Genomic DNA, 16,262 nt, shown 5'->3' with positions numbered 1-16,262 from the left:
CAGAGATGACTAACGTACAGTTTGTCACTTCAGAAGTAATAGGTTGTTAGTGCCTTCTCCTCTCCCCCAAATGGCTTTTATATATATTTTTATATATACATATAAAAATATATATAATACATATATAATTATATATTGCATATAGTATAAGTACATGTAAATATACAATATGTATATTGTATAAATACATATGAATATATATTATACATATAATATATGATGTATATTATATACTATACATATAATATACAATATTGTGTGTGTGTATATAAAAAATGTAGTGGGGGAGCCCATTTGGAACAGTTTATAATGAATAAGTGAGAATTTAACAGCTGGCTTTGTAATGGGAGAACAGTCCTTAGCCTTTAGGCTTCAGAAGATTGTGCTTATCATGGAGGTAATGTGAGGGGATGGTGGGGGAAGAGGAGAGGGAAGCTGCCATAACATACTCGCTCTTTCTCCTTTTTCCCCGCTTGCTCTCCTGCAATGGTCTCTTGATTGGTGAACATGGGTGCCAGTTGTTTTCAGAGGGGTCCTCTGCAAATACTTGTGATGATAGGTTCAGCTATGAAATGCAAGAACATGAATTTACTGGTGTAAATTTTGCCTCTTGAGTTCTGTGTTTGTTCTGGATTTAGGAATGTTTTCTAAAGTCCTTTCCTTGCATTTCTGCAGGTGCTGGAAGATAATGACTACGGTCGTGCAGTGGACTGGTGGGGTTTAGGAGTTGTGATGTATGAAATGATGTGTGGCCGGCTCCCTTTCTACAATCAGGACCACGAAAAGCTCTTTGAACTCATCCTCATGGAGGAGATTAGATTTCCACGCACTTTGTCACCCGAAGCAAAATCTCTTTTGTCAGGTTTGCTGAAGAAAGATCCTAAGCAAAGGTGAGAGAGTTGTTTTAGTGTTTGCATTTTTAAACACTTATGCCCTCAGAAATACCAAAATTAAATCTCCAAACCAAAAAAAATTCTGTTAAAGTCTTTGCAAAAAATTAATTGTGCTATTCAGAGGCATGTCAATGAAAGGGAACTGTTCTCAAGGCCAGTGACTTAAAAACAGTTTGTTTCTATGCTGCTATATGAAAGACCCATAATAACATCACTGAAGAAAAATTGGAAATGATACTGTGCAAAGGGCTATTGAACGCATGCATTCCAGTCTTTGTTTTCTTTGTTTAAAGCTGAGGAAAGTGTTTCAGGAAAAATCCTGGTTTTGTTTCGAAGCGATTCAAAGTTATCATCTACCAAGCATAACTGAGAAATGTAGCAAACAGACCTATTCATTTTTGTTTTAACTTTTGACACAAGCTGACACTGCGGATAGCAACACCAAGCAAATTTGGAAATCAGAAAGCTGAGTTTTATAATATGATGGCTCCCGTTAACACAAAACTGTAGCCCTGGACAAAGAAAGGTTAATTTGCTTTAGGTCATGATTACCGAGGTGATGGCTGTGGGTTGTAAACTGCTCTATAGTGATTGCTTTCACCTTCTATCTGCTGCTTTGTTTTCTGATTTTTCTATTAAATCTGTGCCATTGATTTAGCATCCTGCTTTGGACAGTAGGTGGTGGTGTTTGTACCATGTTTGTGATGGAGTGTGTACCATGCTTAATCTACTTTTTCTATTTCCTCTTTTTTTTTTGCTATGCTTTCTTATCTATAAAAGTAATCCTTCATTTAAAAAACAAAACAAAAAAAAAACACCCCCCAACTCTTAATGGCTAACAAACAAGAAATAGAACAAGATCCAAAAAGATTGTCAACCTTCTCACTAAAATAAACCACCAGTTTAAGAACCTGCCATCTTGTCAACTCAAAGTTTTTAAACAAATAAAAATCATGACTCTGCCCCTGATCTCCCATCCTGAACCTTTCCTCTTTAAATGGGCCCCAGTGAGGAGATCTTTCATGTGAGGGGCAAGTAGGGTGCTCTGGTTTGGTTTGGGTGTTTGTTTAGTCTGTGTGCTCACACATACTATGAACATTTTTTTTGCTGCTTCTCGCAAAGTTAAAGAAAGGGATTTTTGTCATCACTATGGACTGTTCCCATCACTATTTTTAATAGAAAATACTACTGAATGGTCTTGTGATGCAAATCCATAGTTTGTACTGCCAGATGGTTCAACTTAGTGGCAACGTGGGGAACCAGAAACAGTCACAGACATGAAAATGGCCAGGCTGGTACTAGGTGGGAACAGCTTTACATCCCTCTTGCACCGGGCAGGAGTTGCAATGGGATTTCCAGGAAAAGGCTGTGTAATTGATTAGCAACCCCCCCAGGCACCGTGCTCTGCAAATGTGCTTGCAGCCTGTGCTGACAGGTTCGCTGTCCGGGAACGCGCTGGGTTAAACAGAACCCTGACCCTTTTGTAGCTTATTCAGGTGGGGCCTTTCAATCACTGGAAATACAAGCAGCATCTGCTGTAATTTGTTCTTAAAGGAGCATCTCTGATGAACCAAAATGCAATTTGTTTACAAACAAAGAACGCCTACTTGTTTCTAATTACAAGGTTTCTCCAATGCCAATAATTACTCCACAATATGCTCATTTTGTACAAATAGCCACTTCTTCACATGCATCTTCAGCAGGCTTGGAACCAATGATGCTCTGATCTGTTGGACAGATGATTTCCATGCTGCTGATAGAAATAACTGTAGCCTAGACAAGCATGCACACACGCCTGCAGCTTGCTAATTACACTGGTGCGTCCCAAGCTTTTTGAGTTGTGGACCGCTCTTAAATACTGGTTTCTCACCAATCACCATGCACCCAACTTTTTAACTGAAGATATGCTTCTGCAAATCCACTGCACTTCATGTGTTTCAGGCAATACTGGAAACAGTGAGGCAGAAGCGCTAGGGGCAGAATTCACAAATCCTGGCCTTGCGGTTTTATGGGTTGTTCATTAAGTCAGCAGCACGCTCAATGTGGTCTGTGTGCTGGGGTGGGGGCTGGAGTGCTTGGCAATTGCCTCGGAGGGAGTTCATGGAGCTGTATGAAGAAAAACAGCCAGATAACCTTTACAAATTTATTCAGTGGAAAGTTAAATCGTAAGCGTGTGTGATAGTCCAGTTGACATTAGCCCTTAGGTGACGCTTTGGGGAGCCACCGTGCAATACCACAGAAACCCCCTCCTTCACAAAGCCAAGCGTTTGACAGAAGTTGCTGTCATCATAATGTTGTCTGCAGCCAAAACCAACAGAATTGGCAGCTTTTAGTTACTGCTAGCAAGCTTAAGTGGGACACAGGAGACAGCCAAAAGCACCAGGAAAATGAAACCAAGAGATTTTCTCCCTTCCAGTAAAATCTTATACGGGGGAAAAAAGAAAAAAAAAAAGCAGCTTGGTGTTGAGGAAGCTTTAAGTTAAATACCCAAGAACTAGTGAGTCTTGACCTGGATCAGTGAATTAAATCTTAAAAATTACCTGTTGTACCTGATCTGGAAGTACTGGAACAATCTTAGTATTCCACTTTTAATAATAGTTCAGTTTCAAGCTCATAGGCATATGGAGAAAATATGAAGAACAATAAATTGCATTCTGCTTTTAATCATGGCTGTTTTCTAGATTTGGTCATATAAAATCCCTTTTGTAAGAGTAAAGGAATTTTGAAGTTTCTTTGGGGATTGATATAAATTTATTAATCTTGTAATGTGAGCCTTCATTTTCCTAAGAAAGAAAAAGCTATTCTACAAACGTTTCCTTTTAATGTGACCTGAAATTCTTCTTTGCTGCTTTGTGCCATGTATCAAATGGGAGGAGGTAATTATAGCATATTTCTATATGTAAAACAATGAAGTTTTTAAAGTACTTTCATTATTCTTTCTCTGACTATGGAGATGGGAACACGTGAAAGTGGGCATGGGTCAGAACTGTCCATATGAACTGGCTGAATTTAGATGGGTGACGGTGGGTAATCAGCAAAGAGTGGCTAGCAAGTCTTAGCCCTTTTTGAACTTGAAGAAACTTTGAGATGTTTCCTCTGAATTCTAGTCACATCTGATTTAATTCTGTACCTTAGTGCTCCCTCTCTCTAGGGAAAGGTGGCCCCCAGTGTTCAGACTCTTTTGAATGGTGTTTATCACAAGTTGTTTCACTTACTTTTTACTTTGATGGTGCTTTTGGATCTTGCCGTTTAGGAAGAATGAGAGAAAGGAGATGCTTTTCCAGTGCTGCAGGGTCATGTCTTCTGTTTCACATGCATCTTGTTAGAGAAGTGGGGAAGTAATGTCCAGCATGGAGCTGGGGGTTACATTAGGTTTTCCAAAAGTCTTAATCTCTGAACAGGAAAGCCCCAAAGGCTGCGTATATGTGGGTTTGGGTAGAATACAGCTATTTCTTTCCAATTTAACAAACTGTGGTGTTACAGAACCACACCAGAGCTGCTCTCTCCATGGTGCCTAATACTGGCCACAGGAGAGCAATGTAGATGCAATTCCTAAATGCCTGCATGTTGCTACTAGAGGCCTGTGAGGGTAAAAGCCATAGTAAAGTAAGTTACTAGCTTCCTTCCTGATTGTGTAAGGTGAACTAGGCATCTGTGTACTCTGCCCTGGTGAACACAAACAGCTTTTGCAGCAGTGGTTTTCTTGAGCCCAGTGGGTATGTTTGAATTGCTGTAGAAACAAGTTTGGAGGCAGTGTCAGAGGACATCACATTAAGACCTTGTAATGAGACAGGCCCATGCTGATTTTTGACAACGCGTGAGTGGAAGGTGCCCGTGAAGCAGTGAGTTTTAGCAGCCTCACAAGCAGGGAGAGGGAGGAATTCTCCTCCTTGTGTCCCGTGGTGCTTGGGGACTGCGAGGCTACTGCCAGGGCAGAACAGGTCTCTGCAACACTTCTGGAAAGTGAAGAATTCCTAACTTAAGGCCAGAATGAACCTTTAGACCATCTGATCTTTTTTCATACCATATTTACTTGTGTAAATTTGGGAAAGAAGGTAGAACTTGACAGTTTTTCTTGAAAATTTGGATGTGGCCATTGTAAAAATACAGTAATCAGTTGTTACGAGTCGGGAGATCCAGACAAGTTTCTCTTATTGCTTCTTAACTTCTTCACTTTCTGTAATATTTCCTTGTATATGGTAAACTTCAGTGGCCTCTCTTTTCTAAGTCGTAATTATGCTATTCTTGGTTCTGTCTGAAGACATAAATGCAGTAATTTTATTGTACAAGAACTTTTCAAGATATTTATTCATGCTGCATTTTTCTTCAGTTGTTAGGTGTCCTTGCAAGAGCCCAATCTGTTGCTCTTTTTAATTCTCAATGTGTCTTAGAGATGATTTGTTGTATTAGGGGCTGACTTAATTTAATTCACCTTGAGAGGGTCCTTTTGTAATAAGTCTTTGAAAAGCAAGTGTATTTCAAAATAAGCTCACACCCAAAACATGGATTTTCTATTGTAGTTTTCCCATTTGATATGAATGGATTTGTTTAATGGTATGGATTTTTAAAAGGCAAATACAACATCTGGGGGGTGTCTCAGCATTTCCCTGAGTATGTATTAGCCCTTCGTGGAGCAAAGGCTCATGTTAGATAATATATTCTCCAGAGCACTTGTATATGGCTGCGATCAGCCAGCCTTTCTGCATACTTGTGCAAAACACTGTCCAGTTTGTTCTTAGCTCATATTCACTTCATAACTCCTGAACTTCAATGCAGAAGTGCAGGATGGTGACATCTGTGAATGAGGATAGGATTATTTGACTTCCCCCCTCTCCTTCACTGAAGATCTTCGTCTGCACTGGGGAAGCAACGAGGAGCCTGATATAGACTTGGCAAAGCCTCTAGAGCTGTGGGGAACCAGCCGAGGGACGACTGCTCGCAGAGTTTGTCTCTGTTCCCAGGCTACCCTAGAGCTTGTCTCTGTTCCAGGCTACTCTGCAGCCGTGTAACGTGCCATCAGGCAGATGGTAGAGCCATCGGCCAGCTTGTTTTGGCCTGCAAGGCGCAAGGGTGAACTTAGGCTTGGTCTTAGATTTGACCTGGGGAGGGGAAGTGTGACTTCCCAGGGCTTTGTGACTTAAAGCCTTGGGATCAGTTCCCTGTTACACTGCATATTTTCTGAATGAACATAAGAAAAACCCTTAGGTTACTCTACTGCTAAATAAAATGGGGCCAGGAAGCATGCGTGAACTCTGAACGACCAGTCACCTCTGCTTAGTTTCTCTGGTACGGTTGTGGCCTGTGCTGACTTGTACTCTCTGAAAATAGTGCTCAGACAGATTCAGAGGACTGCGTACACCGGGATCCATTCCCAACAGGCAGTATGGACAAAACTTCACCATATTCGACTCCCTCCACTCTAAACAGTTGCCCAGCACTATCCCAGAAGGCATTGTGCCTTCAAGCCTACTTGTGTACCCCCTACTACGTACCAGAGCATTCAGTTCAATCCCCTAGGCTCAAGCTGTAAAAGCATCGCTCTAACGGGCTGTGGCACAGCCTTCACATTATTTCCGATATTTTGAACTGAACCCCTTCCCTCCACCCCCAAATAACAATGTGTTAGGACCACAGGCTTACTGTGTGGCGTGGAGGAAATTCAGGGCCAAGTGCTGTGTAACATGGATGAGGCCAGGCTGCGTGGCTTCAGGTTCAGAGAACAGTCCTTGGCCCTTTTTTTATTTAGCAGTATAGTTATAACCTTAATCTCTCAGAGACACAAATCTGGGTATTTAAAATAGGGATAATTTCCCAGTTTGCCAGTGGAGTTTGAGGAAAATGCACCAAGAATCATTGAACACTCAAATACTACATGTCAGCCTGGATGAATTTGATAGTACCTTTTGCATTTAAAATCCTGAGAATCTCTTAACCTTGTTACTGGAAAGTAAGTGTCCTGCTGATTACTCAGGAGGTCCTTTGTTCTCTCAGTGCATGTCTTTGAGTGCAGATGTGGTTCAGTCTTCTAGAGAACACTTTAACCTCCACAGCAAAATTCAAGCACTTGCTAACTCCAGACTGCAACTAAACTGATTGCATCTGTAAGCTGTGTGGACAGTTTTATTTTGGAGTAAAAGTGCTTTATCTTGATGTACCTTAAGTCAATAAAACACCCTTTGTACTTCCTTGAAGCCAAGGAGGAGGAAAGATTTGCATACAATGTGATATTATCACTGCAATTGTCAGCTGTTTTCTTTAATGGAAATTTAAATCGGATTACATAAATCAGTTTGTCTTAAAAATCCTTGCCTGTTTTGCTCTTCAAAATCAAATTCAATTTTCCTGCTGGCATCACTCTAGAAAATTGTAAGGGGTGGTCACTTTTTAATTTAGAAGGAGAGAGGGCTAAGACCTTTTACTTGCAGGATCTGCTCCAGTCCCTAGTACAGCATCATTTCCGAAGGCCAGATCTTTTGAAATGTTGTGTTTGTTTTAAGAGAAACCTTAATTCTATACCACTAAAGATTTCTTAGCATGTTTTCAAATCTTATAGTGGAACTATTGAAGTCTAAAATAGACTATCGAGACCCTGTGGTTCCTGCAGCCCTTGTACAAGAAACACATGCAAAATGTAAACACTAGAACTCTCAAATGTATCATGTAAACTCAGAACGTTTTCACTACAATTTTATGAAAATTGTATGAGAAAAATAGGTATACTCAAATATTTATTTATTTATTTTACCCCAAACAGGTTAGGTGGTGGTCCTGATGATGCGAAGGAGATTATGCAACACAAATTCTTTGCTGGCATTGTTTGGCAAGATGTATATGAGAAAAAGGTACTTGTATAACTGTTTTCCTGCAGTGAATTCTGTTTGTTATATACTGAAATATACTGAATATTTCAACTTTATTGCCTTTTATAAGGTACTCAGAAGACCTCCATGAAAGAGGCTTGCAATTGCTTTGTAACAGAGCTAAATTACTTCATTTCTTAAGTACTGTAGTTGAATTACTTCTGAACCAAAGCTTTTTATTTCCTCAAAGAGAGAAGTATCTTGCAATTAGATACTTGTTTCTGTAACTGAGTAAATAGGATGTGACCTAAATTGCTTCTAAGTTTAGACAGTATATAAGCTTGTAAAATGGCTTTTCCTGTGAAATCTTGTTTCTATTTCTCACTATCAGTTGAATTATGCCCTGCAGTTTATGGAGCCCAGAAGTGAGTTATCACTGGTTCCTGAGCATGTGGAAGTAAAAGTGCCTAGAAGCAGTAGTGGGAACGTAGCTGTTCCCTTTCTATAGTCTTGGCTTGAATAATAAAATTAGATTGAATTAGGCAAGCACAGGGAAGTATAGGCTTTTATATCAGTTCAAGTCTAATTTTTTTCATGACAGAGGGAGGATGTGAAGTATTTGTTTTTTGGGTTTTTTTTTGTTTTTTTTTCTCATCAGTGTTCTTTGAGACCCATTGAATTTGTAGGCTTTCCAATGGGAGCCACTGAAGTCAGAGACTGACCCATTCAGTGTGGATATATTTCATCAGTTCTTGTTGTCTCGCTGCCCCATTCATCCACAAATAATTTACTCCACTCATCCAAGATGTTCTGTTTACCCCTTTCAGGGTGATCTGCTGTTGTCCTCTTCTTTTTGCTTCTTACCAACCACATTCTCTGTAATGCTCATGTGAAATGCAGCTACCTAGAACTTTGGTCTGGTGATTCAAGGCTTCCATCTACTGAAGCCACATGGTCTTGTTCTGCCTCAGCCTTCCCTCTGCAGCTTCTTATGACATCAGATAGAGTTTAATTTCTAAATAAGGTTTAGTTCTCCTTCCAGTTGTAGGAGCAGCTAAGAAACTCCTGTACCCTAATAGTATGCTGCTTTTTAAAATTACAAAGGCTTTTTAATAAATACAGCATTTAATCTGTTCCGAGTCTAAATTCTTTGGATTATTCTGATAAAACTATCAGAACTTTGATAAAACTTCTGATAAAACTGTGATCTATTAGTAATTCCCATATTCTAAAACATAGAGAATAATACTGCTGGTTTCCATATTGTATTGGGAGAATTGTCCAGTGCTTTTATACAGAGAGTGCTCTGTCTCCTCCTCTTTCTTCATTTCCTCACAGATATGTGTGTGGCTAAAGTGAACTGAAAAATTAAAAAATAATTACTTCTTTGTGCCCTTTGAAGTGTATTTAGAGCTTTGACCCCTGGCCTTTCAAAGCATTCCTTGAAAGAGAGCTGGATGCAACCATGAAGTGGGTAGGGCAGGAGGGAATTGTATTGAGTCTATACAGCGTAATGTAAAGAGTATGTCTGAATTATTGTTCTAAACTTGAGGTTACTGTCTTTTGACTCAACTGTCAAATTAAATACATGGGGTTTTGCTAATTTTCTGCAATTTAAGGTTAAAAGCTGATAATGGGACCCAAATATCTTTGGTGCAATTATTTGTTAACAAGTATGATGGTAGTTCTGCTTCCCTGAATGGAGGAGAAATCAAACAAGCTGGGGCAGCTGATTTATCCGTAAGACTGAGAAAGCCTTCATAAAATGTTCTTTAGTGCTGTGAAGATTTTCCCAAATGATACATGCCATGCTGACTCAGATTGTTGTGGAAACTACCAGAAAACTCCAGATGTTAAGTATTTTGGAGAAAATTGTGTGCCAGTCGAGACTTCTTCTGTCTTTAGCTTACCCAAGCAGGTTGGATTCTGGTTTTTGCTCCTGTCCAGTTAGGTACATCTGAAATTGGATGTAAACCATTAACTCTTGCAGAAATAACCATACTGTGCAAATGAAGAGGTTTTGGAAAGCCTGTGAGTAATTGCTGTTGTACATTCTGGGTGGTCCAGAGAGGATCTTGTAGCATTTACCTGAAATGCAGTCTCAGAGAAAAGCTGAATTTTGTCAGCGGCCAGCAGTGTTTATGTGCTAAGCTTGGTTACCCGCTATCTCCGGATAATGGTGAATATGTTTGAGTATAGGCTTGGGGTAATCAAGACCACTTACTTTGTAATTAAGCTTTTTGGAAACGTAACTTTGCTTTGAATTATAAGGAGTTTTGAATAACTGGGGTTGTCCCAAGAATTTAAAATCTTCATTAGAAGATCCTGGAAAACTGGTGCCATCTGTAAAGAAAGATGCAATTTAATTTGCACTATTTTGCTCACCCACAAGCAAAAAGTACACAGTGATATTTTAATCATATGTTTTTTCTGTGTGTGTGTGTGTGGTTCCCCCCCGCTTTATCTTAAACCAACATAAGCCTGCAGGTCTTATGCTGGTCTGCAGCAGTGGGAGACTACAGGTGGCACCTCTCTGCCAACTGGACTGCAGAGCTATTGCAGTGAGAGCTTTCCAATGAAACAACGTATTTGCTGGGTAGAACTAGTGTTACAGCTTTCTGCTGCTTCCCCTCTGTTTCCCAGTTTAATGTTCTGAATTTGACAGTTAGGAAAACTTTGTCTTTTGGTTGCATCTTACTCTATCTCAAATTGTTTTTAAAAGATATTAAAAAAGGGAAAAAAAAAATGATGTAGGCAGCACTTGCCTCTCATGCACGCGTTCTGACTTAGGACTGCTGTTCTGAGTCCTTCTGATGTGCCTCGTTCAGGCATCTGCTGCAGTGCCCAAGTCCTGAATCGCTGTGTTGCACACAGCCAGTTGGGGCAACTGGGAGCAGTACAAGTGCCAAAAACACCATTAGCTTAAAGGGCAGGATAGAACTTCATACTCTCGTATGCGTGCATATATTGTCAAAAAGCAAAGCAAGGTTCACTTTAAGGAATAGGCAGAAAACTGCTACAAGGATAAAGAGAATAGAGTTTTAAAATGGGAGAGAAACCATACCCCTCCTCAACAAGGTTTTTATACATAACACCCTGGTATGGCTTGATTGAGAACAGAGGTAACATCATGTGAAGCATTCCCTCTTTGATAGCTTAAGGAGGAATGTAAGGCCAAGTGACTTATGGCTTTGGCATATCCGTTTTTATTTTCATTTCAAAATTCAGAACACTTTAAATTCACAATATAAACCCACTTACAAAGACCTTTTTTTGGTTTGTTTGTTTTTGTTTTTTTTCCTAGGAACATGTCAGGCATCTTTAAGACATCCATGGGCACATTAGAATCATTAGTAATTTAAAAAAATGATGATGAACATATAAGAAAGCACAGCTGTAGTATAATAAGCACTTAATATTTTATATCCTTAATATTTAAACATTGTTTTTAAATTGTAGACTTTTTCTTTGTATTTGGAAATACCCCCATATGTTAAAATACTTACATTGAAAATAAAGGAGCTTTATTGTATTCCTTTTTGTTTGTAAGGCAGGATAACACTTTTAAGTGTTCTTAAAACAGATCAGAAAGATGATCCTGGTGATAGGGAGCTTGAAGCTAGTGCTTTTCTTATTAACTGATTGATTTGTCAAGCAAATGATTCTTTAAATCTACATTGAGGGGAAAAAATGGGGGTGGAAGAGAGATGTTTTGTATCTTCAAGATTTGCTGATATTTTCCAGGTAGCAGCTTCTCTTGGTGTAGTGTTTCCTTCTGTATGAGCAAAGCGTGCAAGTGTCAGTGTCACTGCTTAATTCCATTTGGAACAATTTACCATTTGCCTGGATCAACCTTTACCCGCTGTTTCAGTTTGGAAGCCATATACTTCCTCAATCACGCTCCTGAATTGTTGCCTAGTGTGGCTCTGTGCTATTAAAAGATGGCCATGTTTAACCCCAGTGGTGGGCAAACTGAAGCCCAGCATTGAGCGCTATTACATGTCCTCTGTGGGAGGACTGAAAACAGTGTTTACGTTCTGTTTCTACTGTATCGTGCAGTGGGGAGGTGAACAAGGTCTGCATCCCAGCTACGTTGCCCTCCAAAATTGTACGCGTTCCAACTCCGCGCATCTGTATACAACCAGCTCCGCTGCGCTGCTTCCCAGGCTTTCTCCTCCTCCAGCCCCAGTCAAGCAGCTCAGCTCCATCTGGAGTTCCTGTTGCCAGGGCTTGCCTCCATACACATGGATGATTTCTAGCCCTCCTGCCCAAGTGAGTTGCAAGATTAGGACCCAGATAGCGCAACTTGTGGTTTAACAGGAGGAGAATGTTTTCTGCTGAACTTGCCTGTTTCTTGCAAACACTCCAAATTTATTAAGTTCAGAGTTGATATCAAACTGCTTTTTGAGGACCTAGAGTATAATGCTTAAGGTTGCTGCCTTGTCCTAGATTATCCCATGTTGGTTAGATCTGCTGCATGGTTGCACACTGAGCTTTATAAACACAGTGGCTCTGTAGTTTTAGGGGTTTTGTGAAGTTGAAACCTTCAGGATGATACGCAAGTCTAGCTGACTGATTTGGTATCACTAAGCATGTTTCTTCTTCCTTTTCATCTTCTCCAAGCTTAAATCAGACAAGATGCATTCCGCAGTTTGCATATGATTAAGTGGTGAAACAGCATGTGCTATTAATTTTTAACATTTATAAGCACATAATTTATTACTTGAAGAAACATTAGGAGCCTAAGATTTTCTTTGTGCAAACAGTTTCTAGGGGAAAAACTCTTTACGTGTCCCACAAACAGCACACACACACCTAAATAAATATACTGGATACTGTTCATTTTATATGAACCAGGGTTTTTATTTGCTTTAGTAATACAGGAATGGCCACAGTAGCTTATAACACTACTTCAGATCCCACCTGTTTCAAACTGTACTTTAAGAACTTGTATATGGACAGTATTTTTCTACTTTTTTATAGCTTGTACCTCCGTTTAAGCCACAAGTTACATCTGAAACAGACACAAGATACTTTGATGAAGAATTTACAGCACAGATGATTACAATCACTCCTCCTGACCAAGGTAAAGCTTCCCAAATGTTTCCCACTATCTTCCCTAGACAACCAAAAATAATTTGCTGTAATGCTGTCCAGTCTCTTTAGAACATGTGAACAAAACACCAGTTAAAACTTGTGTGTTTTTCCATACGTGCATTTGAACAAGAAATTGGTAAATTGATGTGAAACTTCTCACATATCTTTCCGACTTGGCAAAGGAAAAAACTGTTTTAGAAGGTATTATGATTATTGTGCAGTGTCTTCAAAATCTGCATTTTCCCACTGGAAAATAATTCTGTTTAAGTTTTGCACATGTATGACTGTACGCACATTGTGTATATATCTAAGCAGTCAACTGAGTGTGGTCTATATTCAGTCAAAATATATTTTCATGGTAACTGAACATGTTTGATACTCTGAAATGGTGACTACCAAAAATTCAGAACAGTGAATACAGATATAAGCAGTGCAACTCCTAGTGATACTAAATGGACATCAGAAGGACTGATCTTCTGCGATGCCCATTTGATGGGGTGAGATTTAAGACTTCCTGGTTTTTTTTGTCTTGTCAAGCTGTGGAAGAAAAAAGCGACAGTGAATTTGTTGAAAGAACTTAACAGTGCATTATCTTGCTGTTTGCTTATTTAAAATGAAAAAGTACTAAGTGTTGTCTAATGTTTTTCTGTTCTCAGATGACAGCATGGATTGTGTAGATAACGAGAGAAGACCTCATTTTCCTCAGTTCTCCTATTCAGCCAGTGGAACCGCTTAATGTTTTGCAGTGTTTTCCCATTCAGAAACAAAACAGACTGCATTTTGGGGACCTTACTTCAATGGACACTAGAGAACTTTCTATATTATCTGAATTACAAACTGTGTTTGTATTACAATTTAGATGAATTTGTAGGAAGCCTCACAGATTCTGTATTTAAAACAATTCTTTGATGCATTTTTGAGAAGGAAACAAATCCATTCTTAAAGTATTAAGTCAAGGCTTTTATGCTGAATGACCATAGGTTTTTAAGAATATACACCAAAACTGTTTACTTTAGAAATAATTAAGGTATTCAACATATCAGCAACTCTGACCAGAAAATTCCCTTATTTTATTTATTTCATACAGCTCATTATCTAAATATAGAATCTGCACTCTGAACAATTAGATTTATATAGGAAGATATAAGACTTTAGTAGCTAGTGCAATAATATAAGCAACAAAGTGAACAAAACTCTGGAGGTTTAAGGTTCAAACTCATTTTGGACAGCAGTGAAGTGTCATCCTACTCCAGAAAACCAACTATAGGAACAGCATTAATGGCCTCAGTGAGGTAAATCAAAAAGCAAAAGTTATTTTTGTTATAACATCTGCTGCAAGACATTACATATCAAATTGAATTCAGTGGAATCTAGTCCATTGCTACATTGTACAGATGAGTATTCCATTCAAGACAGTGCATTTAATTACTCCATTTGCGTAGAGTTTGGGAATACTTAATAGGATTGGCTTCTCAGAACATAGCAAACATTGTTTTACCAATCTAAACTGAAATGCAACAGTGCAAAATCACCCACTTTCACCAGTGTATAAAAATACCATACAGGTCTAAGTGAGAAATCATCTTAATGAGCGAGTCAGCCAGACAAAAGTACATTTTGGCACTGAAGGTAATGACTTGTTGCCGCTTTTTTTTTATGAAAAGATATATGAATATATATAAACACTTAAAGATTTTTTTGCATCATGCCAGATCATTTCCTCTTTCTTGAGTGTGCATTAAGGTATCAGCTGACAGTTCATGGTGCCTTCTCACTCTTGAAGATTCACTTTAACAGTGTTTCCCATGTGTAGGAAAAAAGCTAGGTTGAAACTTCATATGTGTTTGAATAATAATGGTGTTCAAAAAGTGAATTTTTGTTTTCATTTTTAATCTTAGTGAAAAATTCCCCACACCCTATTTTTTGTTGTATCATGTTTCTTTGTAATTTTCATAAAAGCAGTCTTATTCTGTCTCTACTGCGAATGAACTTATTGCAGTGTAGGTTGCATTCTCTTAAACTGCTTTTTTTTTGTTTTTCATTCTCTTGACTGTATAAAAATGATGACATGTACTGCAGTTAACTAGCATTTAATTTTTTTATTTGAAAGGGAGTATATTATGAAAACCCTCACTTCCCCTTTCCATCAGAAACTGCTGTTTGCACAGAGAGCCCATCACCTTGACATTTTTTTTTTTAACAACGTTGAACTCTAGTATTTTTACTTATGATATGAAAGTTTCCCTCGACATACTAAATAAAATTTGCTTTAACAAGTTAGGTTCTTATTTCTTGTGGTAGGAGCCTTCTGGATTTGTAGAGATGCAACAACTGCTCTCCAGTTTCTCAGTCCCTGAAGTATGCACCTCTCTTGAGGGACTTAGCCTTTTCTGTCCTTCATCAGTCGTTTCATCTCTGTGCTGGTCATTATTCAAAGATAATTTTGGAAAAAGTTTAAGTAATACACCCTGTGCCAGAAATACTTTATGTGTTGAGGTGAATGAGGACAGGCCTCATTTTGCTGTCCTCCTGATGCCAGTGAGATTGTGTTACTGAGGCCCTAATCTTCAGAGTTATTTCTATTCCAGTCACTTGGGTCAAGGTGCAATATATAATACTACATCTCATTTCTAGAGGCTAGTATTAATTGTTTCTAGGACCTAGCTATGTGAGGCTGGAATGTCCTTTTAAGAAGAAAATATAGGGGGAAAAAAAACCCACAAGGATTACAGTATGCTTCAAACTAAGCACAGAATTTGCAACTGCAGTAAGATGTCTAAAATATTTTTTGGTTCAAGAAACAGGCTCTAATTCCCAGCAGCGTTTACTGCACATTTTATGCAAGAATGGAAGGTGGAAGGTGGGATCCATATCCTGTAGAGGATACCTTAAATTGATGCCAGATAGCCCATCCCATTCTGCAAGTCTGATCTCATAACTGCTTCTAAACCTGCCTCTGAGTTTGCAGCCAGCCAGAATACTAAGTCCGAAGAACTCATCTGCCGCTCTACAAGCTGTGACAAGTTCTGAGCTAACGTACTTCATGCATCCAAATATAGGCAACAAAAATGAGCAAAGGTTACCATAATCTCCCCCAAGCAAAACCTGGTCTTCCAAGTGCAGCAGCAGATACGGATCAGATTGTTTTGGTGAGGCTGATTGTTTCAGAAGGGTGTTTTTTTGCCGGTTGTTGCTACTGGATTTTGTTCTAACTCCCATATATAAAGTGGAACAACAATAACAACAAAAATGCTGTCAGAATCTAATAAACTTAGTACTATTAGCAGTAGTGAAGCTGGGAGGGCAACACCTGCAGTGTCTTACAGATATTTTTCCCCATTTCACCTGGGATTTTTCAGAACACCTTGCTTGTCATCTGTGATTGAATGATTATCCCCATTACAGCTGTCTACCTGGAAAGGTAAAGTATGTTCTTTAAATTCTGATTTAGCAGAAAAAATGGGTAGCAGCA

The 16,262-nt window shown here is 39.0% G+C and overlaps 1 protein-coding gene across 8 annotated transcripts in view; it reads left to right on the top strand.

The window, feature by feature from the left end:
- The window catches only part of AKT1 (AKT serine/threonine kinase 1), a 74,469-nt gene extending 59,403 nt beyond the window's left edge, over nt 1-15,066 (top strand). For all 8 annotated transcript variants that reach the window (XM_067295069.1, XM_067295068.1, XM_067295062.1 and 5 more), the window contains 4 exons: nt 676-890; nt 7,648-7,735; nt 12,677-12,779; nt 13,447-15,066. In XM_067295069.1, coding sequence (XP_067151170.1) covers nt 676-890; nt 7,648-7,735; nt 12,677-12,779; nt 13,447-13,526 — 486 coding nt within the window. In that variant the 3' untranslated portion in view covers nt 13,527-15,066. The remainder of the gene's footprint in view (nt 1-675; nt 891-7,647; nt 7,736-12,676; nt 12,780-13,446) is intronic.
- The last annotated feature ends 1,196 nt before the right edge of the window (nt 15,067-16,262 follow it).

Source organism: Apteryx mantelli, chromosome 4, assembly GCF_036417845.1.
Source record: "Apteryx mantelli isolate bAptMan1 chromosome 4, bAptMan1.hap1, whole genome shotgun sequence".
Taxonomy (NCBI): Eukaryota; Metazoa; Chordata; class Aves; order Apterygiformes; family Apterygidae; genus Apteryx; species Apteryx mantelli.
The sequence above is the reverse complement of the archived record's forward strand: the minus strand, read 5'-3'. Positions and strand labels throughout refer to the sequence as shown.